Genomic DNA, 22,286 nt, shown 5'->3' on the forward strand with positions numbered 1-22,286 from the left:
TATCAGCAAAGAAAACAGCACTGAAATGTTCAAGCTTACTTTGGCAATGGACAGTTTCAGCACCAAACACACCAAACCATGTGCTAGAACCTCCACAGGTCACTTACGTAAAATCTACAGGGAAACTGCACGTGTACAGGTAAGAGCAGCAATGAGAAACTTACAGATGCAGCTCTGCAAACCATGCTCTTGCTATAAAGTCATTAGCAATTAAAGATCCAGTGCATGGATGCCGAATTCTGAATGGAGCCAGTTGTATTTGTAGGTGTCCCATTAGAAACCAGGAGCACACGTTTGAATTTGCATAAGAATCGGTGTGAAAGATTCAGTTACATCCCCAACAATCTCCAGCAGCTTTGGTTACACTGTCAATTATTCAAGTTAGAAAGCGCCTGTCTGACAATCTCCTTGCAAAGAGCCTAGCTCTGAAAACCTTCTTCTCACCAGAGATGACCTCCTAAAGCCCAAAAGAAGGAAAGATCACCTCCACCCCAACCATCTCTTCCCCTTGATCCACTCTGCAGCTCTGATGACAGCAGACCTTTGCTAGAGAACACACACAAGCCTTTGGACCACCCAGGGTTTCTACCACTCAGCTAAAACGCAAGCCTCTAAGCAAGGGGCTGGACTTCTCCCAGTCAGTAAAAGTCATTTCCCCAGCCTAAAGAGGAGCTCTGCTAAATTAGAAACGTGGTGCATACATTGGGAGCATGCAGAACCACTTATGGCTTCCACTTGATGACTTTCCAGCAGCAGCGCTAGATTAAATGGGTTACCTGCTCCGTCCTCATCACGCAGCAAAGCACAGCAGAGCACTGATCCAACTGAAACACAGCCCCTCTCCTCACCTCCATCCGCCAAATCCTGCCCCAGTCCGCTTTACCATGTGAACTCTCAAATGCTTGCACTGGCAGAAGGCAGAAGGTGCTGGCAAGCAGTGGCCTAAGCAGGTAGGTTACAAAGAGCCCCCAGACACATCTGCCTCAGAGGAGCTGGTAAAATCTAGCTATAACCTTACCTGAAGAGCGTCAGCTCTATACACATCTGAGAAAGAGCTCATCAGTGAGCTATTGGAGCGTTGCTGTAACAGGCAGAGGACTGGTGTCTTACACACACAACTACCCACTGCCCAGATGGAACAGTAACAAGGTCGAAAGCCCTGATTTGGCTCTCCACAGCCAGGAAGCAGCTACAATTGCTGTGCTAAGAATGGTAACATCCCTGTCCCCATTACAAACCACTGAGTTCACACAGTTGAGGCAGCAGTGAAATCAGGACACACGTGACAAGGTGAAATGAAGACTGCACGCGTATCTGATGAGCTGGAAAGTTTGCAGGATTCTCTTGAGATTAGACCCCATGTTATAGACACCCATTTTCAGAACAGCCCCTCCAGAGGCAGTCAAATCTAGCTCTGGCACAGCCTCCAGCTGAAGTGTGCTCTCCCTGAAGAAACTCAAGACCCAGTGACCTCAAACGATCCTGCTATATTTGTAAAAATGTGTGAGATGTCCTCCAACAGCCCTACGATTTTTGTGGGCTTAGGAAAGGTAAAGCATGTCTTGTCAAGGTTCCAGCCTGAACAGGGTTAAGAGTTACGCTGCCAGACCAGCTCCCTAAAAGACAAGAGAAAGGAATCCACCTCTCCAGTGTAGAAAACGAAGCTGCTTTTTTAAAAGAAAGACCTAGACCCACAATCTCAGAGCCACATGCATCCAAAGAGAAGTCATGCTTTCAGCAGGTCCAACAAGAAACTCACGATCTATTCATAGACCAACATTTCAAGCTGGTAAAAAGCTCCCCAGACTCTCACTTCTTTGGTTCGAGGACACACTGCAAAAATATTAGGTGGGCTGCAAACTCTCTGCAGCAGAAAGAAGGCTGTGCTCCTCCACGGCTGGCCCTCAGCAGCTGCCAGCTATGAAACCCAGTGGTGAACCAGTTCGAGAAAGTCACGTACTATATGGAAAGGAAGGCTGGCTGAGAATGGCCTCAGCCATCCTAATTGTGAAACTGCACCCATACATAAATTAATGGGAGACCACACTGCTGTGTGAAAGGGCAGCCTTGTCCACCTTGCTGTGTGTTCCCACTTCTGATCAAAGCCACCTGCTAGTCTTTTTTTTTTTTTCTGCATTAGGATGAAGCAGGTGGGCTGAGCACTGCAAACTGTTTCTCATTCCAGAAGAAGCAGTATGTCTGTGCGGGTTCCTCTCATGGTACGCCCTGGTAAGCAGCTGCAAGAAAGCGAACTACACTGGCATAAAAATCCTAGAAGAGCTGTTTCATGACAAGTCATTGCCAAGCTACGATGTCACCACTTTAATGAGGCCCCAACAGACCACCATGCTCCAAAGGCGCAGGCACCACCAGCTCCACATGTATGATGTGCCCCAGCCCTGGCAGCTGTTCCCTCTGGCTGACGGCTGCTGTGTGCTCCCGCAGAGGCCAAGCCTAGCTGGCTGCAGGAGCGTGTCACCAGCCTGCCACAACAGCACAGTCATGGCACAGGGTAGTGCAGCTGGGGCCTCAGCAGAGAATTCCCCACTGCAACCCACCACAGCAGGAGCCAGGACACGTTAGGAATCACTCACACAGGACGCAGCAGACGTGATACTTGTGGACCTTTGTCTGGTTCTCAGAAGTTGGGGTATATCTGCATTAACTGCATTCCCCAGGCAGAGATTGTCCTCTCCGCAGAAAGGGGATACAGACTTATATAGACTATATATAGATAAGGCTTCCTAAGAATCTCTCGATGGAGGTTATTCTCTGCTCTATATCTAGATTTGGCCTAGTGCCTGTTGGGAAACATATCAGACAAGTGTATGTGCAAACTGCAGCTCATTTTGGTCATTAATGAGCCCTGCACTAGAAACCCTTGAAACACAGGCCAGAACCACATTATGAACTCCGTGGTTTTCCCGTGTCTCCATTTGCAGCCCTCCATGTGTTTCATTGTGGAGGTAAAGATCTTTTCAGAAATCTCTCCTGCACATGACATTTACTTACCAGCAGCAAGGAGCACCTCCAAGCCCTCACACTACAGTGGCTTTGTAGAAAAATAAGAGCAGGGAAGGATTTTTGAACAGCCAAGCTTAACAAAACAAAGGGATCTGATGATGGAAGGAGACAGTGTCTTTCTTCAGAAGATTTTTAACAGCAAAATAAAGTACTTCGCTGAGCAGTGAAAACATGTTTCACTTTACCCTGCACACAGGCACACGGTTGATGCCCTCCCTCCTTGACAGCCTCATGCCTTCAAACCTCCACCTCTCCCCAGCCCCAGCAACACAAAAAAATCCATCCTGGATCACCAGGTTTGTTCCTTTTTTTTTTTTTTTTTTTCCTTTTTAGAACAAAAGAAACTACCTCCCCAAAGCCCAAGAGGACCTGCAAGCTGTGCAGGTTTTGGTTAAACACCAGTGTTGCCTCTTCCCTACTCCCTTCCACTTACCTCCTACAAGCTCCAGAGCACCTGACTGACAAAAAAGGTGAATGAGCAGGAGAGAAGAGTTGGTTGATCTTGAGACCAAACTAGAGCTGGGAGGGGGGGGAGGTCCCCCACACAGCTTGGAGAACTGGTGAAAAGGTGGCTAAACTACCATTTCCCAGCAACAGCACAGCAATCACATTTATTTCACTTTAATATGGTTCAGATAAGCTGCTGCAGGAGACAGGACAAGTTGATCAAAACCTCCCAGTGGGGTGCTGCTCCCTGCCCAAATGGCACACACCAGCCTTGGGGCCATTTCCCAGCACGTTCAAACGTCTGAGACAAACAGTTAACTCTCCAAACCAGCACAGAGCCTAAGGATGAGGAGCACACTGCACACAACATCAAAGTTGATATTTTATGCTAATCTGCCTGCTTACAGGAGAACAAATGCTATTTTCCTTGACAACTCTTCTGAAATAAGATCTGAGCATGCAGATTTCAAACTTTCCTGAAATATCAGTAAAACAAACACTCTTACTTTCAGTGCAAAAACTCCAACAGCCACTTGGCAGTTCTGGCAGGCAGTGACTCCCACAAAGCACAGAGCCTCCAGAAGCTGCACCCAAAACATGGGTGCTGCAAGGGTGCAGCAGCTGCCCGGCACCACTCCGGGCCTGGCAAGCAACAGCATATTTTCTGGCTTGCAGACCCCAGTTTATATGTATGAGAGGCTCCACCAAGCAAACTTCACAGCATACAAGCTGCTCTGGTTTTTATTTTTGCTGCATGCTTTAAAAATTAGATTGCTTTCCCACTGGAGCACGGGATGTCCAACACTGGCATTTGAGCTCCTGATCAAAAATAGTTATCGCCCTGCAAGAAACTGCACTTGAAGCCAGACTGGCCTGCAGACTCGCAGCTGCTAGATGAGAGGGAACAAGCAGGCCACCTCAGAAGTAAGGCACTGCTTGTGACAAGTGACACAGTCACACAAAGTGCTGCAGGAAAGGCTGAAGTGGTTCTAGAGGAAATGGGTTCCAGACTCCAGCACGCACCAAGAGAGCCCACGCACCTACTTTTCCAAAGACAAGGAGCTCGTCTCCTCCCTTCTCCAGACTCGGGCTCACCAGGCAGATCTGCAGACCCTCTACTACAGTTGCACGGACCCAAGGACATGGTCTACATGTGCAGTAGTCATCAATGACCCACCCTCATTTTTGAGGAATCCCTCCTCTGGGGCTCCTGGCTGCTGCATGCCCAGAGCTCTCTAGGCAATTCATTGTTTTAAATAAGTGAGTGATTAGCAAGGATCCACTCTCTCCTCATGAAGCTGGCTGTATGCCCTGCAAGCCTCCACATCACTGTACAGTACTATAATCCAATTAAACCTCACCATGAGAAGAGCTTCACGCTATCACATTCAATTAGGCAGTTAAGCCTCTTATCATCTACACGTTAGAATCCATTTGGACTAAAACTGCCCCAAACGCTCTTTGGGAGGTGGCATTCTTCGACCAAGCAAGGACACACAGATGTCATATCTGGAGTCACGGGAGGTCTGTACAGGTTAGGAAATTCATATTGCTGGCTTATAGGGAGGTAGAAACACAAGGAAAATAAAATACAGTGACCAGATCCTGCCCACTCACAGTTACATGCTCTCTGAGGCTCCCCACTCCCCCTTGTCCTCCTGTTCCCTGATTTCCCAGGGAAATGTGGCAGTTCTGAAGAAGCATGAGGGGCCCAGAGGAATTTCACTCTCTTTAGTAAGTCAATGGAAAGGCAAAAGCTAATGGAGGACCTGGCAATACAGAGTCGTTTGGCAGTCTGCCAGCAATTCCATAGGAAATACCCTCCCTAGAAGGTCACCATAATGGTGGCAAAATTTGGCCCTAAAGAATTAGAAAAAGCTGCCAAGATGTGACGCAAATAAGGCCAGTGAGCAGGCCAGCTTCCTGCACAAGGCCAAAACACGAAGTGCTCTTGGAGAAAGAAAGATTAAGGGTTGCAAGGAACATAATGGCCTCTTGTAACAGCCGAGTTGTTGCTTTTCTTTTCTTGGCAGAAAAGAGGGATGTTTTGTTGCTGGTTGATTAATCTATTATGCAAATCACTTCATAGTTAATTTGATACAGCCACAAGCTTGCCACAGAAATCATCTGCATGTTCAGAGCTGATGAAAGGTGGACTATCAATGGCTTCATTCGACAGAGCTTTTATTTCCTGGACAAGCAGCTGCAGGGTCGCCTCCTGTCACGCTGGGCTGTAGGAGCACAGGCCAGACCTGCCAGGGAACTTGAGGGGAAGGTCCCTTGGGCACATTCACTTTGTGGAAGGCAAGGAAAGAGGCCCTTCAAAAGAGCAGCCCTTTCCTTCCACTCCCAACAGCCTTCTGCACTGCGCTTGTGCAAAGCGTCCAGATGAAACCCACGCACAATCCCTTCCAGAGACCTTTCGCTAGCAGCTTTGAGATTTTAAAACTTTTTCAGAACCGTTCTTGATATGCCCAAGCTTCACCTTACATCAGCTAAAAGACAACTCAAAATAGGTCTAACTGGAAGCTTGACTCCAACAATTCACTCAGCCTCTAGACAGAAATTTTTTTCCACTGAATATACAAGAGTCCAAATTACATTCAGTAATGTTGTACAAAGTGACAAACTTAGTAACTGCTGTGATAGGATTTACATGGGGAGCATGAAGGGATCACTTGATCTTGCCTGAAGTAACGTTATTTTGGTCTTGATCTCTTCCACGAAGACTAAGGAGGAGAAACAGGATCTCCTGGCTCCAAGAATAAAGGGGTTGGTTTTGGCCACTGCACTTTACCCCAAGAATTTAATCTCTATTGCTCAGTTGTGGATGCTTTTCCTCACGCATTTCAAACATTCAACATGGCCTTAGTGAGTTTTTTTAAAGCCTATCCTGTGCGCTCATTTGTATTCAATTTCCTTCAGTGGTAAAATGTTAGGCATTCCATGCTATTCAAACAAAGTCAAAACAAAGCCTCCAAATAAGCACTTCTGAAACGTACCTAGTCATCTGAGTAATTAGACATTTTCCTAGTTCCAAATGTACCGAAAATCTAGTCAGCTCCAAAAGAACGTGCTAGCAGTTATCCTAACAAACAAGAGTTTTCTCCTAAATGTTAAAATACCAATAGATCAGGAGGTTAAGATACATTTAAATTAACATCTCTCCCTGCCTGAAGTAATCAGCTTTTTTAATTATGTAGCATCACCTGATCATAATTATTACTCTAGCAAGTAATTATTACTCTAGCTCTCACTGACCAAGAGAAGTTCCTGTTCCCAGCACAGGCACACATCCTTCATACCAAGAGGCAAAGCCTCTCCCCTCCGAGCGCATTTGCAGCAAACCCACAGGGAGAACAACCAGCCGTGGACTCCACACAGGTCACAACCCCCTCAGCACTCGGCTGGAAGAGGGAATTAACACCACGCAGGGTTGCAGACATGCAGATTGCTGGAGCGGCTCCATGCCCCAGCAGTCCTCACTGTGTCCCTCCTGGTCACGCGTCCCTGACGTTGCCTTTACATGTTCACAGACCCCTCTGCAAACCACTGCAGCTCATTAACCTACAGGAAGCGACAGCGAGACAGATCAGTGGAAGAAGATGGGACCTGACACAGAGAGAGGAGCACACACCCAGGGCATGAGCAAACTGTTAGGATCCACTCAGCTGCTGTGAATCCACAGCCTCACCCCAAGCAGTTTCCATCGCCCCTGGGGATGTCCACACCAGGGCTGGTGTGAAAGTCTGCATGCTGTGAGGCCATCCCACAGCACGCTGAGCAGTAACATCCCTGCACCAGCAACCTCCTGTCAAGTCCAGGGGATGCACGTGGATTCCCTCCATGTTTCTTCACCTAGCAGGCAAGCTACAGAGGCATGCCGGCACGCAAAATGCTCAGGCAGTGTCTGGTAAACAACCTCGGATCTCCAGCACCATCTTTTCCCAGGCCTGTTCCGCAGGCTTCCTTCACATCAACAAGGGACGTCAGGTCACACCTGCTCCATGTGCAGTTTGGTCTCAATACACTCCACAGTTCAAATCTTAGTAGGAACTTTATCAAGTATGTGACAATTAAGACAGTAGCCTAAAAACCTACTCTGAATAGCAGCACCCACCCTCACCTTCTCTTGCTCCAGCACACACCCTTCCAACAAAGCTTTCCCAAGACCACTCTTCCTCTAGACAGCCTCCCCATGGTGCTATCTCCTCATGAAGCTCCTTCAAGATGGGACGGTACTGCATCCTGCCATTCACATCCACAGCTACATTAAGAGATCAGAAAGGAAAAAATAAAACAAACCACCACAAAATCCACAGAATAATTCTTACTTTTCAGTGTGAGGAAACTGAGGGAAAAAGTGTTGATTCTCTGCAGTGAGATGATCACTCTCAGTTTTTACAGGTGGCAAGGAGAACTTCATGTAATGTAACCTTCCTCAAAGGAAAATATTTCAATGCATAGAAGAAAGACAGCAGAAAAAGGTAGGCATCTCTCCCTTCTGGTATGTAGCAGTTACACCCAGATAGTGAGACAGTTTGAGTCACATTTCTGGGATGACTAAAAGAAAGTACTTGCATTTCAGAAGCACTATGGTCAAAATCCCCAGGAGCTACACATGCTGAAGAAAGAAATCAGGAAATCACTTCTGCGAATGGCAGATGAGAAAGCGAGACCAGCACAAGTGCAAAACACCACCTAACCTTGGATTTCACTCAAAACACACAATTGCAGAACAACACTATGACTCTTCGCTATTATTCTTCCTTAAGTTTAGGCATAGCCTTTTCACACAAGGAAACTCCATGGACGCACCAAGGCAGCCTTCCAGATGTTACTGACACCCCACCCAAGCCAAACGGGCTTTCAGTAAATCACCCGCCAAAGAAGAGTGCGTTGAAGAGCAGTGCTTTAGAGATCTCCCTCCCACAGTCCAGTTCTCAGCCATCATCTGGGAAGCATACACCACATCCGCATGAGGCCCTCCACCTCAACACCCACCCACACAACTTTGGGCAATGCAGGCACAACCCGCTCCAGGCGCTGCTTCCACCCAGCCCCTCCTGCTTCAGCTTACTGTAGGAGAAACAGTTTAGAAATGGGGCAAGATTTATTGTACCAAAAAGAAAAGGGAAGGAAGAAACACTCCCTCCCCAAACACATGCCCCTCTTCCATGAATTCTCTGACTTTCTGCCAAGTTCAAGCCTCTTCTCAACTAGGAAGGCTTGTCTTGTCAATAGAAACCCCAAGGGGAACTTGTAACTGGTGGAAATCTCAGAAGAGACCAAGGCAGTTCCACAGTATTTGACCACACACCAAGGCCCACTCTCCTCCACATCCTCCTTTCATGTCCCAACAGATGTCTGCTTGAACAACAAGCTCATTTTGAATATTGTTTCCCCCACAGAACAGTTTTCATCCCAGTCTCTCCTGCTTTAACACAAAGAACCTTAAATGCCGTTGTGCCACTGGAAAAATCATTACAATATAAACTTAAAATACAGAGCCAGTAGTATAACTTAAAGCTCTGGCTGAGAGGTTTGTTGCAAACCCTGTAATGAAATGCAAAGCATGGACCCAATGTAGCATCACAAGACATGACGTTAAATGATTAGAAACAACAGAATTGAGCGTCCAGGCTCTGCACCCCTGCTGCTGCTACAGAATTCAGTGTCTGCCCAGCACAGGCAGCATAGCACACACCTCACCGTGCAATCAGACTAACACTGCTGCAGAAGTCGCAGCCTCGGCAGCTCCTGATTTCACTTCAGATTGACAAAAACCACTTGGCACTCACAGCTACAACTGCAGACCTGCCAGGCGTTGCACTCCGCATGCAGCCCTTGCACACTTGCCCAGCCCACGCGGGGCAGTCCACGTCCAGTGGGGCTGTGGAAAGATCTACTCCTTCAGTCAGCAGGGGCGGATGCAGCAGCTGGATGTCCGCTTATCCCCCCCGGGGCTTTAGGAGAAAAGGGTACCCAGGAACAGCAGGCAAAGGTGATGGCAGCAACAGGGCTGAAACCAGAGGAACCCACCACTACACACAAACTCCCTCATACAAAGGCTGTGTTCCTAGAAGGTCCCAATTGTCCCAGTTCTCCCATCAATGCCTCAGGCCCCAGGGCATGCAATCTGAGCAGTTTCACCAGCCCCGGCTTCACAGCTTGCTTCAGGGACTCGAAAACTTCCCCCTCAAAGCCCAGTTCTGCCCCACATGCCCAGATACCCACACGTCATTTGCATCACCCAGATTCCTCCAGGCACCTCAACCAGCTGCCTGCAATTTGCTGCCCACCTGCCCACCACAATTCAAGCACCCAGGACCCACCCTAAATGTCAAGTCCTGTGCAGATGCACCCCCTGCCACAATACTACATCAAGGCAGGGCCAGTGTCCTTACACTGCATTTTCTGGTCATCTACAGATTTGCAAACAAGCAAGCTATGTTGTGAGCTCGTTTTCAGATCTGCAACTATCAGCATAAATGATAATGCAGAACTAGAAGTCCTTGACAGCGACGGACGTTTGTTTTTTTATTTCAGTTTAACAGGCAGTTACAACGTTGGATAAGATGGAAACCCAACTGCCTTCCTGTAGCCAAGGGTGCAACAGAGAGAACAGTTTTCAAAACAGCATTACAAGACGGCCTCCATGTCCTCTGTACACCACCAGGACTGATGCAAACCGCACCAGAATCCAGTGCAAAAACCAAAAGTGCACCAACTGTTCCTCCAGCTCCTCCCATACAGGCAACTCCTGCAGCAAAGGGACTCCTCGAAGAGAGGCACGTTCCCCTTGGTGCTAGTCCACTTCCAAGACCTCCCGCTGCAGAGAAGAAAGGCTAAACGAGACATAAGCAGAGAAAGTCACTGCCCAACAGACACTTCAAGGTGCTGGCAGCACAGATAAGCTGTTACAAACCAAGATCATCTGCAACTGCAGGACTCAGGTTTTCTTCTACCCCATGCTATCTTCCTGCCCATGATGTCAAAGCACTACAATTGTGGGCAGTGTTTAAGCTAAGACAGCTACTGGTCCCACAAGCAAGCTGTTAGCCCTGCCGAGACAAGGGCATGGCCATCAAGTCCAACCTGCTCTCTGCATGGTGCAGAAGACAGAGGGATTTGGGGGGTTTGTAAAGCTTGCAAAGCTTTACATTCCTGCGAGGTCAGCCCGATGACTCTGTTCCCTTTTTGCTCACTTGCTGCATCCCCATTAAAAAAAAAAAAAAAGAGAAACAGGAGCACTTCAAAGATTCATCTTCGGTGTGTTTAAATCCTCAAAGGCGGCCTGTTAACGCCAGACTTGAAAAGCGCAAATTTTATAAAAACTAAAAGGGATCCCTCCTATGCAGGCTAAAAAAAGCGCCAGCAGGGATCACATCCGCGTGTTTATACACTTACACCAGAGACGTGGAAAGATTTGAGACTGGAAGCGGGTGAAAAAACAGCAGAAGAGAAACCAATGCCCCACCTGAGGCAATGAATGTGGGGCATTTACCAGGCAAAGCCCCCGTTGACAGGAGACATCACATGGGACGGTGGGGCCCAGGGAGCACAACCTGGTGTGAGGAGCTGGACACCACAAACCCTCCCACCAACACACACCCCATGCCAGGTTTTTTCTGGAGGGGCAGTCAAACACTGTGAGAGTGAGCCCCTCTCACAGACCTGATACGGAGGACAGTACTCCTCCCCCTCTGTTTTTAGACTCGGGGGGTCCTTGCACCCCACCACCCACCCCAAAACCCATTGAAGGAGTAGGGGGAGCCCCGCCCAGCGCTGTGGTAACGGTGAGAGGTGGAACAGCCCAGAGCGGAAAGAAGAGACCCTCAAATTGAGGGAAGGACAGCAAAGCTGAGGGGAAAGGGGGACTGAGGGAGCAGCCCCCGGGGCCTCGCGGCTGGTCGGAGGCCCGCGCCCAGCCGCGAGGCCCCAGGGGCTGCCCGCTTGAGGGGAAAGGGTCCGCCCGCCGTTACCTGGGGACGCAGCTCGGGCTGGAACCGTCGATCTCCCAGGTAGCGAAGAGGTTCATAGGCACGGGCCGCCCCAGGGCCCCGGTACCGCCCGGGAAGCTGAGGCGGCTCCGTTCTGCCGCCGCCGCCATGGCTGCCGGCCTGGCGCGCGCCCACCGGGCCGCCGCCGCCGCCGCCGCCGCCTGCGCCGCCGCCCCGCCCCGGCGGGGGGGGGGGCGTCACGTGTGAGAGGGCGGGGCTCGAGGGGGCGGGACTAAATCTCGGTGGGGGGCTCGGTGGGGCGGAGCTCTTGGGTGGGGTGGGGACTGGGGCGTGGCTAAAGCGAGGGGGGCGTGGCTTTGCGCATGGGCGGTGCTGCACTGGAGGGGCGTGGCCATGCAGGGGGTGGAGCTGCGGCGTCCCCCCATTCCCCCCGCTGCGGCCCCTTCTCGGCGGGGCCGTGTTGCCGCCCGGGCGGTTTCCCGGCGCGCGGCCGGAAGTGCCGGTGCAGCTGGCAGCGGCGGGACCGGATGTCGCAGCTCCAGTTTCCGGCCAGCTCCGTGGCAGGGGCGGGTGCGGGGCCGAGCGGCGGGCGGGCCGCAGCGGGGCGCGGAGATGGTGCTGCTCACGATGATCGCCCGCGTGGCGGACGGGCTCCCCCTGGCCGCCTCCATGCAGGAGGACGAGCAGGTGGGGCCGCGCATGGAGGGGGGCGCGGGCGGGGCGTCCGGCCCGGTGTGTCGGGGAGGAGCGGGCAGGGGGGCGGCCCAGCCGGACCCTCGCAGCCCCTTCTCACAAGCCGGGTGGGTCTTGCATAAGCGTTTCCCGCCCAGTGGTCGCGGGTGGGAGGTAGAGAGCTGCCTCCGTGCTGCTGGGGGTAGCTCCTCCTCCTCCTCGGGGCCCCGCTGGGGTCCCCCAGCCTGCGGGGGGGGTGGTGGTGGTGTTCCTCCGGCAGCAGCCGCCCCTGACAGCCTGTCCTCCCTTCTCAGTCAGGCCGCGATCTGCAGCAGTACCAGAGCCAGGCGAAGCAGCTCTTCCGCAAGCTGAACGAGCAGTCCCCCACGAGATGCACTCTGGAAGCAGGAGCCATGGCTTTCCAGTAAGTATCTGTAGGCATGATGGGGGACCAGGCTTGGGCCGCCATGGAAATAAGTGCAGCCACTTCTGGGTCAGGGTGTTAGAAACTGGGCAGCCTGAGAGAGGGTGAGTTATTGAACTGTCTGCCCTGCTAGCTGAAGTGCAATAGCTGCTAGAAGGGGAGAGCATGTGAGTTGTTACTTCTTGGCACTGCTGTCTGACACTTGTTTTTCAGCCAGGTTCATAGTTCTGCTTTTCCTGAAAACAACGTAGGTTCTGTTCCTTTTAAGGTTTTTCTGTTTGTTTGCACCCTCTAAGATGCTTTCAGCACATCTTCTGTATCCCCTGTGTCTCATCTTTTTTAAAAAGAGATGTCCTTGGTAGAAACAGTCTGGCAGTACCACCGTGACCTCCTCTTGCAAAAGATTTTCATCTCTGTGTATCCTGTGAGAGAGTACCTCTTCGTGCGTCACATCACATGGTGCATCTCTGAGGTTTTTTTAATTATTATTTCCTTAATGTCTTTCATCCTGTAGATTCAGTCTTATTGTTGGTAAATGTGTTGGGTGTGTTTAATTCATTTTCTAAACTGTTTGGAAACTCTCAAAACACCTTTGCCTTTCTCCAGTAGTACACTAATAAGGGAGCTTGAATATAAAATACTGAAAACTTACAGAGAGTGCAGGTCAGACATCCTTACTCCCTAATCAATAGCAAGGGAACTGGAAAGGCAGGAGGAAGAATTGACAGTCAGTGAAAGGCAGGAGAGCAAGCTTATGTTTGAGAAAGGAAATGCTTCTTTACGTGACATGTAATTACCTAGCAGAATAATGCTTGAGAACTTAATCAAGCCCAAGATCTTGTCAAGAATCAGCATTATGCTCTTAGCAGAAATAATTACATTAGAAGTCTCTGAGATCAGGTGCCACATGAGATCACCGAGATAGATATGTGCAGTTTTGCCAGCGATGTGCCAGGATTTCCCATGCTTGGCACCTCTTCCACCACACTGCTAGCAGCGGGATCCCTCTGGTGACCGGGTACGTGTTTGTGGCTGGACGAGTGGGAGATGGCCTTTGAATGCAGGGCAAGGTTGACTTTGGGTCTCTGCTTCTATAACAAGGACCCTTTAACAAATTTCTTGCCCTGTCCCTTTCTTCAGGGATTCAGCAACATGAAAAGACAGGAACGGGAGTTTTTTGAAAGGCAATCTTTGGCAGAAGCCATGAAGTTTAGAGGGCAACTGTTCTTGTGGTTGGCTTACATATGATAACTGCAACAAGGTTCTTTGTCTTTTTTTCCTCTTGGCTTTTGGTTGCCTTTGATAGGGAGTTATAGTGGTCAGAGGATGCACTGATTAAAATAGTCTGGCTATCCCTATCTCCTGTCGGGTTTGGGTGTTGTTGCTAGAGTTAACTGCAAAGTGCTGCCCTGCCTTGTTTTGTTTCTAGAAGTTAAAACTTTCTAGAATTTAAAAAGTCTCTCATCTTAAATGTTTCCATGGCACTGCATGGGTGTAGCTCTGACTGGCAGTGATCCTGTGCAGATCCTAGTAAATGCCTTCTTGCGTTGCTTCCATGACACTGGCGAAGCAATGTCTGGGAAGGCTGTGCCACTCGCAGTGCCTGGGAAATTGAAGCCTCTTAACGGTGGCTGTAATGTCACCAGCTCTGACAAGGTGGGAGGACTTGGGCAAGCCTGTGTTTTGACAGGTTACCTGCCTGGCAGATAGGTGGGGAAAGGAGCGTTTCTCCTGCTGTGTTGAGTTAGTCTCTAGACAAGTTCCACAGGAATTGGCAGCTGCTACTGAAACGCACTCAACTGCTGCCTCTTTTAGGGCGGGACCTATATAAAAAGAATTCTTTCAGCTCAGAAAACTTTCTGTGCTAACAGTACAGGAAGGGGAGGAAACGGGGATGTTTGAGATTGAGTCTAAAATAATGCTGACTGGTGGCCATGCGTTAACCCCACACGCCATTTTTTTCTGCCAAATCAGAGTTTTGACTGCTGAGGGCAGCACAAACCAGGATAGAACATTTTGTGGTGCGAGAGTTGCAAGTGTGGCTAAGGATATTGCTGAACTTGCTGAGGTGATGTTGAATATTTTTAGCTTGATCAATTCAGAGAAGAGCCTAGTCTTACTGAAATGTGAAGCTTAAACTATGACCGCTGAGGTGATTTCTGTCAAATGTAACATTTAGACTTCGGCTCCAAAAGCTGTGTCACCCTTTCAGCTACAGCACTCGGTGTACACAGCTGTGCAGGTACAGAAACACTGCTGGAGTCTGTGCTGTCAGTCAGTAGTTGACCTTTGGCTGATGAATGGCTGAAGTGGCTCTTACCTGTCATGTTGACAACAACCCTTGGCCTTTGCCACTGTTACCACGATAAAGCTTTTCTCTCTCAAAATGTCCAAGATAATAAGACACTGAGTACACCTAGTGGGTGTACTGAGTGTGCAGTAATCAGGAGTGCAGAATTCAGCAGTGGCAAACGGCAACACCTGCCCCTTGTGCGCGTACACTGCCGAGCAGCCGGCGTGACCGGGTGCTGTGCTGGAGCTGGGAGGCACACACAAAGCGTACAACCGAGAAGCCCAGCTGTGCGGGAGCTCTGCTCTGATGTGGAACTGAGGTTGACAAAATCATCTGAATCCAGGACAGAATGAGGTGTGCTTGCTGTCTGCAGTGCTGACAGATCAACCTTCCATCCAACACATCTAATATCACACCAGGAGAGAAGCAAGTGGGAAATACAGCTGAAGAGCTCCAGGCAGGACCAGCTGGCCTGAGCAGACATAACAGAGCCGCACTGATGGGGCATATTCCTCAGACTGCTCTCGTCTTGAGAGTGCTGCTGCAGCTCTTGGGCAATACTGTCAGAATTCACATCTGATGCAAGTTTTCCTTATTTCATAAGATTTTTTTTCTGAAGTCTTGCTGGTCATGACAGTGGCTAAATCAACCTCCGGGTGATGATTTGTAGCAACTCCAAGCTGCCAAGCAGGTTTCCAAGGGTAAGAGAAGAAGAGAGACATGTTGTACTGTAGGATTAGTCTTACACAGTGATGCCATCCAAGCTGAGTGACATAAAAATGGGCTCGTGGGGACACACTTGTGGAATGGATTATAGTAACTGGAGTTTCTTGCTTCTGGTTGGAGTGGATCAGTTGTTACTTGAAGGCTGGTGGGATTCGCACACAGGCCATATAGAGACAGGAGAAATGGATACTCCTGAGCCCAGAAACAAGTTGAGGGTGGTTAATTCAAAGCAGTGGGGTATCTGGAAAAACAGTGTGAGGGGGAAGTTACTTTGTAAGCCTGATGCAGCTGTTAACAAAATTTTAAGCTACTTATTTAACTACACTGAGTATAACCTACAGTGCCCTCGTGACAGGATCAATTCTTTAATACACTGTTAATCTTTATGCTAACTAGAGCGCTACATAATGGTATTATGCAGAAAGTCAAAAGAAGGTAGCATAAAAGTAGCATTTAAATTCCACCAATTAGAACAATATAGATAAACATTCAAAAGTGTATGCAGGGCTATCTACTGTCTCTACTCCCTTGTTTTTGGTGGAAATATTGTTGCCTTTATTTTTCTATTGGCTAAATGAGGAGGAAAATGTAGTTGGGAATGTGCAGCAGCAGACAGTTGTAGTGAAGCCTAAATAACCTCAAAATTGGTTCTGTCTTATCCCTTATTTCAGTAGGCTTTTTAGCTGAATTCTAATAAGAGGCCCCTGTTCTCAGTGCTGACGGATGCACTGGAGCTCACACTGAAACAAGGTCAGCACTAAACCTCTGCGAATAAACAAAGATTAGGTGCAATGGGGATGGGATGGGAAGAGGAGGAGAAGAAGAGCTCTCTGTGCGTTCAGCTGCAGAACAAACCAAACAGCACTGCACAGCAAGAGCAGCTCCTGTTCCAGCATACGTTTTGGAGCTCCTAACCTCTCAGCCGAAGGGCTGGTAGCACAGTCATCCTTACCCATGGCAAACCTATAGGGGAAACCACCAGAACCCATCTAGCATCAATATTTTTCCCCAGCTGCCTTTGAGGTCATGCCTGTGGATAGCGACACCCCACCCAGCATGTTGGGATATCCAACAGGCTGGTGTTGGGGGGTAAGGGGATACCCAGCCCTCCAAAATGGAAGGCAGGAGCTGGCAGTCACTGGGTGGCCTTTTAGCACGCTGAGACCAAATTCTTGTGTGTGTCCTAATTTCAGAGCAGAGTTCCCTGTTTGTGGGCCTCAGGTATTTGGCTGTGCTGTGTTGTCTTAAAGCTGTGCTTGGCTCCCCTTTAGTCTGCTGGCAAACTTTCTTGTGCTCCCCTCCCACTGACTTCAGGAGGGAGGGTGTCCTCCCTTTTTTACTCCAAAATTATAACTCTCTTGTTGCTGGTATTTTGTTAAGCTAATGATACTCACTGGTCAAATTTTGTTCCAGTGAAGTCAAAGTTCAGGGCTGTTGACACAAATATAGGGTCTAAGGCTACAGGAAAATTTATTTTAGGTAAAGAAATAATAAGCCATTACTTTCTACAAAGGTTTACACCTGATCCAGATTTGGCAAACTGGAAGCCCCTGTACCCAGTTCTTACTGCCTCATAGGAATAAAGATATGCAGGATGGTGTTTGATAGGATAGATAGGATAAAGCAGGATAGATAGGATAGGTTTGATAGGATAGAGCAGCCCTGCGGAGAAGGATGTGAGGGTATTGGTGGATGGAAAACTGACTATGAGCCAGCAATGTGCGCTCGCAGCCCAGAAAAACAACTATACCCCAGGGTACATCAAGAGAAGTGTGGCCAGCAGGTCGAGGGCGGCGATTCTCCCCCTCTCCTCCACTCTCGTGAGACCCCACCTGCAGTGCTGTGTCCAGCTCTGGGGCCCCCAACATCAGAAGGACACGGACCTGCTCGAGCGGGTCCAGAGGAGGCCACGAAGATGATCAGGGAGCTGGAGAACCTCCCCTGTGAGGACAGGCTGAGAGAGTTGGGGATGTTCAGCCTGGAGAAGGCTCTGGGGAGACCTTATAGCGGCCTTCCAGTACTTAAAGGGGGCTACAGGAAAGGTGGGGAGGGACTCTTGATCAGGGGGTGTAGGGATGGGACGAGGGGTAACAGTTTTAAACTGAAAGAGGGTAGATTCACATTAGATATGAGGCAGAAATTCTTCCCTGTGAGGGTGGTGAGACACTGGCACAGGCTGCCCAGAGAAGCTGTGGCTGCCCCCTCCCTGGCAGTGTTCAAGACCAGTTTGGACGGGGCTTTGAGCAACCTGGTCTAGTGGAAGGTGTCCCTGCCCATGGCAGGGGAGTTGGGACTAGATGAGCTTTAAGGTGTTTTCCAACCCAAACTATTCTGTGATTCAAAATTGATTGATTAATGCTCTGTCTGCTGTTCTTTTAGCTACATCATTGAGAAAGGAGTGTGTTACCTGGTACTGTGTGAAGCTGCATTCCCCAAGAAACTGGCCTTTGCATATCTGGAAGACTTGCATTCAGAGTTTGATGAGCAGCATGGCAAGAAGGTGCCAACTGTCTCCAGGCCCTATTCCTTCATTGAATTTGGTGAGGTCCCTCTCCTTGTGGCTAGTTAGGACACTTCTAGCTGGGGGGAGCAGCAGCCACAGGCTCCTCTCCAGCTTGGCCTATGGAATTGACAGTTCAGCCTCTTCTTGGCACTAGAGAAGTGGGTGTTTTAAGCAACAGAATATAGAAGTGGTAGGGAAATGGTAAATGTCCTTTGTTTCAGATTTCCTGCTTTAAGCCTTTTGGCCTCACTCCAGTGAATATTTACATGCAGTCTGCTGGCTGTCTGAGCAATACTCCCGCTCCTTTGGCAGCCAGGCTGCTCTGTGTTAGGTGAGATTCCCTCTGATAGCCCCCTCTTGTTCCAGATACCTACATACAGAAAACCAAGAAGCTCTACATTGATAGCCGGGCGAGGAGGAACCTGGGCTCCATCAACACAGAGCTGCAGGATGTGCAGAGGATTATGGTGGCCAACATTGAGGAAGTCTTACAGCGAGGAGAGGCACTTTCAGGTACAGGGAGTTGTCCGATATTTGGCTTATGGTTCCTTGTCCCCTTGTTCACCTGGGTGGGTAGAGCATACCGGAGGGAAAGGCTTGCTAATCCCTGAGCCTCCTGAGGAAAGCGATGGACTCAGTAGGTGTTTCAGTTGGATCAGTTGCATCCTGAAGCACCTGGCAGGTACTGGTGCTTCTTTTGGGTGAGACCAGCATCTCACCAGCTTGGGTGGCTTTCGTGCCAGGAGGACAAGCACTAGAGCGCTACAGATAGACACAGGCCATGCTGCCATGTGAAACTGCTGTGCTCCCAGCTGCTCCAGAGAAACTTGTACAGTTAATGTAACATTTGGGGAACATCTGGTTGGGTTAATCTTGGTTAACTTCTCTCCCGTTTTCCTTTAACAGCTCTCGATTCCAAGGCCAACAGCTTGTCCAGTTTGTCCAAGAAGTACCGTCAGGATGCGAAGTACCTGAACATGCGTTCCACTTACGCCAAACTTGCAGCCGTAGCTGTGTTTTTTATCATGTTAATTGTCTATGTGAGGTTCTGGTGGCTGTGAGTTGGTTGCAGTCACGGAAGAGGGAAAGCCGGTAGCCTGGCAGGTGTATGTGTGCAGGACACTGTTCACGGGGGATGTGCATTAGAATCCACACAGGACCATCACCTTCACTGGAGTGTCCTGGAATTGTTAGGTGACACGTGACTACTACACCTCTTAGTGAAGCCTAACAATAGGTGTAAAGGCTTGTTGACTACAGGCTTTTCCTCTGAGGCAGTTTGCACTAGGGTACTGCAGAGTTTGGCCTCCCACGGTTCTGCCCCACCTCCTCGGGCCGCACTCTGGGAACAGTCAATCTGTGCAGTTTAGCATAATCACCTTGTACGTCCTCCTGTTGAGTAGCTCTAGTGGGAACTGGACTCTAATGAACATTCCTTGTGTTAGCAATGTTTGCTTTTTTAGAATCTGGGTCTGCAGTTATTTTCCTTTTTTTTTTTTTAAATACAAGACTCACCTGTTTGAAGGCAAATACTGCACTGTACATATAATAGCTTTCACCTCTGTCAGAATAGCTATTGTTGAATTTTCTGTCTGACATCTTGGCTTGTTACACTTTAAATTGCTTTAGGAAGAAATGGATGTTAAATTATGCCTTAAAATACATTCTGTCTAGTACTAGGAGGGGCAATGAAAGGCTTCTGTGTTACCTATTCCTACAAAATTAAACTACAGGTTTATAAGTGTCCATTTCCCCTCTCCTGACAGCTGTGTATGACAGTATGTTTCCATGTGAACAGGGTGTGTAATTCAATGCTGTTGGAGCGGGCACAGTGCAAACTATGTCAGGACTCTATTTTTTCCCTTCTATCTGCAGATTCACTACATTATTTCCTTCCTTTTTATAACTATGCTTTCCTTCCAAAATGTGTCAAAACTGCCAGCATTTCATCTCTGGGATGCTTGTTTTCTTTCTCCCTCTTCCCCTCACCCAAAACAACCAAAAAACCAAAACTCTGAATGTTGTTGTGAAGAAAAGCAGTGTTTCCTTAAAGAACACTTTAACTTTACATGAAGGATTCAGAAGGATAATTTTAAAGCAGTGGAATCCTTTGGAAACACCACCTTTTTTTCCTGTGGTCACCCTCTCCCTACCTCACTTGGGAAGTTGAAACTGTAAGTGAAGAAAAACTCATTATGGGGCAATAGTATATAGCTTCTTATGGGCCAATCTATATATTTCCAGTGTAATGTGATTTTTTTTTTTATTGTTTTGGTCCACCTGTGCTAAAAATAACATTTTACTGGTCAACTTTTGTTTTTATTTAAAAAAAAAAAAAAACACAACAAAAAAACCCACAGCTCAGGCACTCTTCTGCACTCAAGTGTCTGCCACTTGGTAGGAAGCAGGCAGTGTCACAGAAGGAAGTTTCAGGACTCCGGAGCACCTTTTACAAGCACATAATCTTGTGTAGTTCTGGAAGTATAAACTGTGACCTGGAAGTGTTTCCTGCCACTGGGTAGGGAACAGGGAACTGTTGTCTTGTCTGGGAACCCTACCCAGCTTGGCACCATGTTGGACTGGCAGGGAAGCAGCACTCGTCCACCAATAAACGTAGCAAACCTGATCTGCCATGTAGTCTAAAATCATCTGGTTTCTGCATGATGCCTCCAAGTGTTACTTTGTAGATTGCTTTATTATTATTATTATCATTATTTTTAATCATTTTAAGTGGTGTCCCTAACAGATGAATGTCCCAGTGATGTAGGTCTGTGTAATGTAGGTGCTGGAAGGTGAGCAGACACCGACCATACGTGGATTGTCGTGATTGAGGGGAGTGATATTTCTGCAGCGAAGGGCAGCTTGGTGAGCAGTTGCCTCCTGCAGCCCCAGTGTCAGCAGTGAAATAAATGCTTCTGAAAAATCCCCTCTGCAGCGTGGAGTTTCCCGTGTCTTGTTTATGTGATCTCGTAGGATGCTTTCTCTCCTTCCAGGGACACAAGCGGGTAAAGGCCCCATAGCTAAAGGCACCTGGGATAAGGACACCTTTCTGGAGGCAGAACTAGTTGAAAAACATGATGTTGGCCATTTTCTGGCAGAGACTATACCTTGCTTATAGCAGCTGTCTCTCCCTGCTGGCATGTTTCTCTGCCTGCTGGCTGGGGGCAGGCAGCTGCCTCAGCACGGGCAGAACCTTGTAGGTGTGTGGGCAGGTTTTTCTGGGGACAGTTTTGTGGCAATGCTGTTCCCGTGGGGGTACGTGAAGCAGAACAAACCGGGAGTGGGGTGTGTGTCCCCCATGGTGTGCACCAGTGTTAACAGGGCATGGAGCTGCAAATGCTGCTTGCCTAAAGACAAAGGCGAGGAAGGCTCCTCTCCCGCAGGCCAGGGTGGAGCTCCAGGGAGCACTACAAGCAACTCCCTCGTGGCGTTCAAAATGGAGCCCCTCTTCCTCCCCCGCCCAGGGCCCAGGTGAGGCTGATGTGCTGTGTGAGGGAGCTGTAGGCTGGGTTTTGTTCTGCTGGGGGCTGCCTGCACCTCCTGAGCAGCCAGGCGTGAGGTTCCTTGCTCCAGTCTCGGGGTGAGAGGAGAAGTCACGGCTGGTTTCTCCACGTGTGAACCGATAGCTCGCTCGAGGCTGGGCTGGGCGAGCACCCGTGGGCTCGGGGACGTGCCCTCCACAGCGAGCCATGGCAGTGGGTGGCCGTAGCGGTCGGGTTGCTGCTGGCTCTGGAGTGCCGGTGCTGTGCGCTTGCTGCTGGCAGGGGCCCAGAGCTGGCCCCGGGGCCGCTGCCTGCAGGTGGCAGTGCCTGCGCGGCGCAGGGCCCTGCCCAGAGCTGGGGAGACCACGGGGCTCCTCCTGAGGGCACCCCCGCCTCGTTGCAAGGCCCTGGCCTCCCCCACAGCCTCGCTGGGCCTGGGCTGCCTGCCCATGAACGCGGGCATCTGCCTGCAAGGGCTCTCGGACCGTGCCACTGGAACACTGCCATCAGACGGTGACGCTCCCCAGCAGGGGGTTTGCCCGAGTCACCTTCTGCCCAACACCCACCTCATCTCTGTTCCTGAACTGTCCCTCTGCCTCCAGAGGCTCTGGAGCAGCCTTTGCCTGTGGGATTCCTCCCCCCCGGTTCCTGTGCTTGGTCCCCTCAACCTGGCAGAGGCCGAGCGGTCTTGTCCCACACCAGGCAGATGCGGAGCAGAGAGGGGAGCGGGACCTGGGAGCAGCACGAAGTC

The 22,286-nt window shown here is 49.6% G+C and overlaps 2 protein-coding genes across 11 annotated transcripts in view; one reads left to right on the forward strand and one right to left on the reverse strand.

Moving 5' to 3' along the window:
- Nucleotides 1-11,664, reverse strand: part of PACS2 (phosphofurin acidic cluster sorting protein 2) — an 82,870-nt gene extending 71,206 nt beyond the window's left edge. For 8 of the 10 annotated variants that reach the window (XR_012629899.1, XM_074876821.1, XM_074876817.1 and 5 more), the window contains exon 1: nt 11,457-11,645. Coding sequence is in view for 8 of the 10 variants with exons in the window: in XM_074876821.1 (XP_074732922.1) it covers nt 11,457-11,584 (128 nt within the window). In the remaining 2 variants the exon portion in view is untranslated. Of the gene's footprint in view, nt 1-11,456 lie in introns of all 10 variants that reach the window. The other 2 variants (XM_074876820.1, XM_074876818.1) reach the window with 2 other exon arrangements.
- Nucleotides 11,665-11,957: 293 nt separating this feature from the next.
- SEC22B (SEC22 homolog B, vesicle trafficking protein) lies at nt 11,958-20,987 on the forward strand. Its single transcript, XM_074876822.1, has 5 exons — nt 11,958-12,122; nt 12,422-12,531; nt 17,930-18,090; nt 18,420-18,566; nt 18,960-20,987. The coding sequence occupies exons 1-5, from the start codon at nt 12,048-12,050 to the stop codon at nt 19,112-19,114; spliced, it is 648 nt and encodes a 215-aa protein (XP_074732923.1). The 5' UTR covers nt 11,958-12,047; the 3' UTR covers nt 19,115-20,987.
- The last annotated feature ends 1,299 nt before the right edge of the window (nt 20,988-22,286 follow it).

Source organism: Strix uralensis, chromosome 8 (assembly GCF_047716275.1).
Source record: "Strix uralensis isolate ZFMK-TIS-50842 chromosome 8, bStrUra1, whole genome shotgun sequence".
In the NCBI taxonomy this organism is placed as follows: Eukaryota; Metazoa; Chordata; class Aves; order Strigiformes; family Strigidae; genus Strix; species Strix uralensis.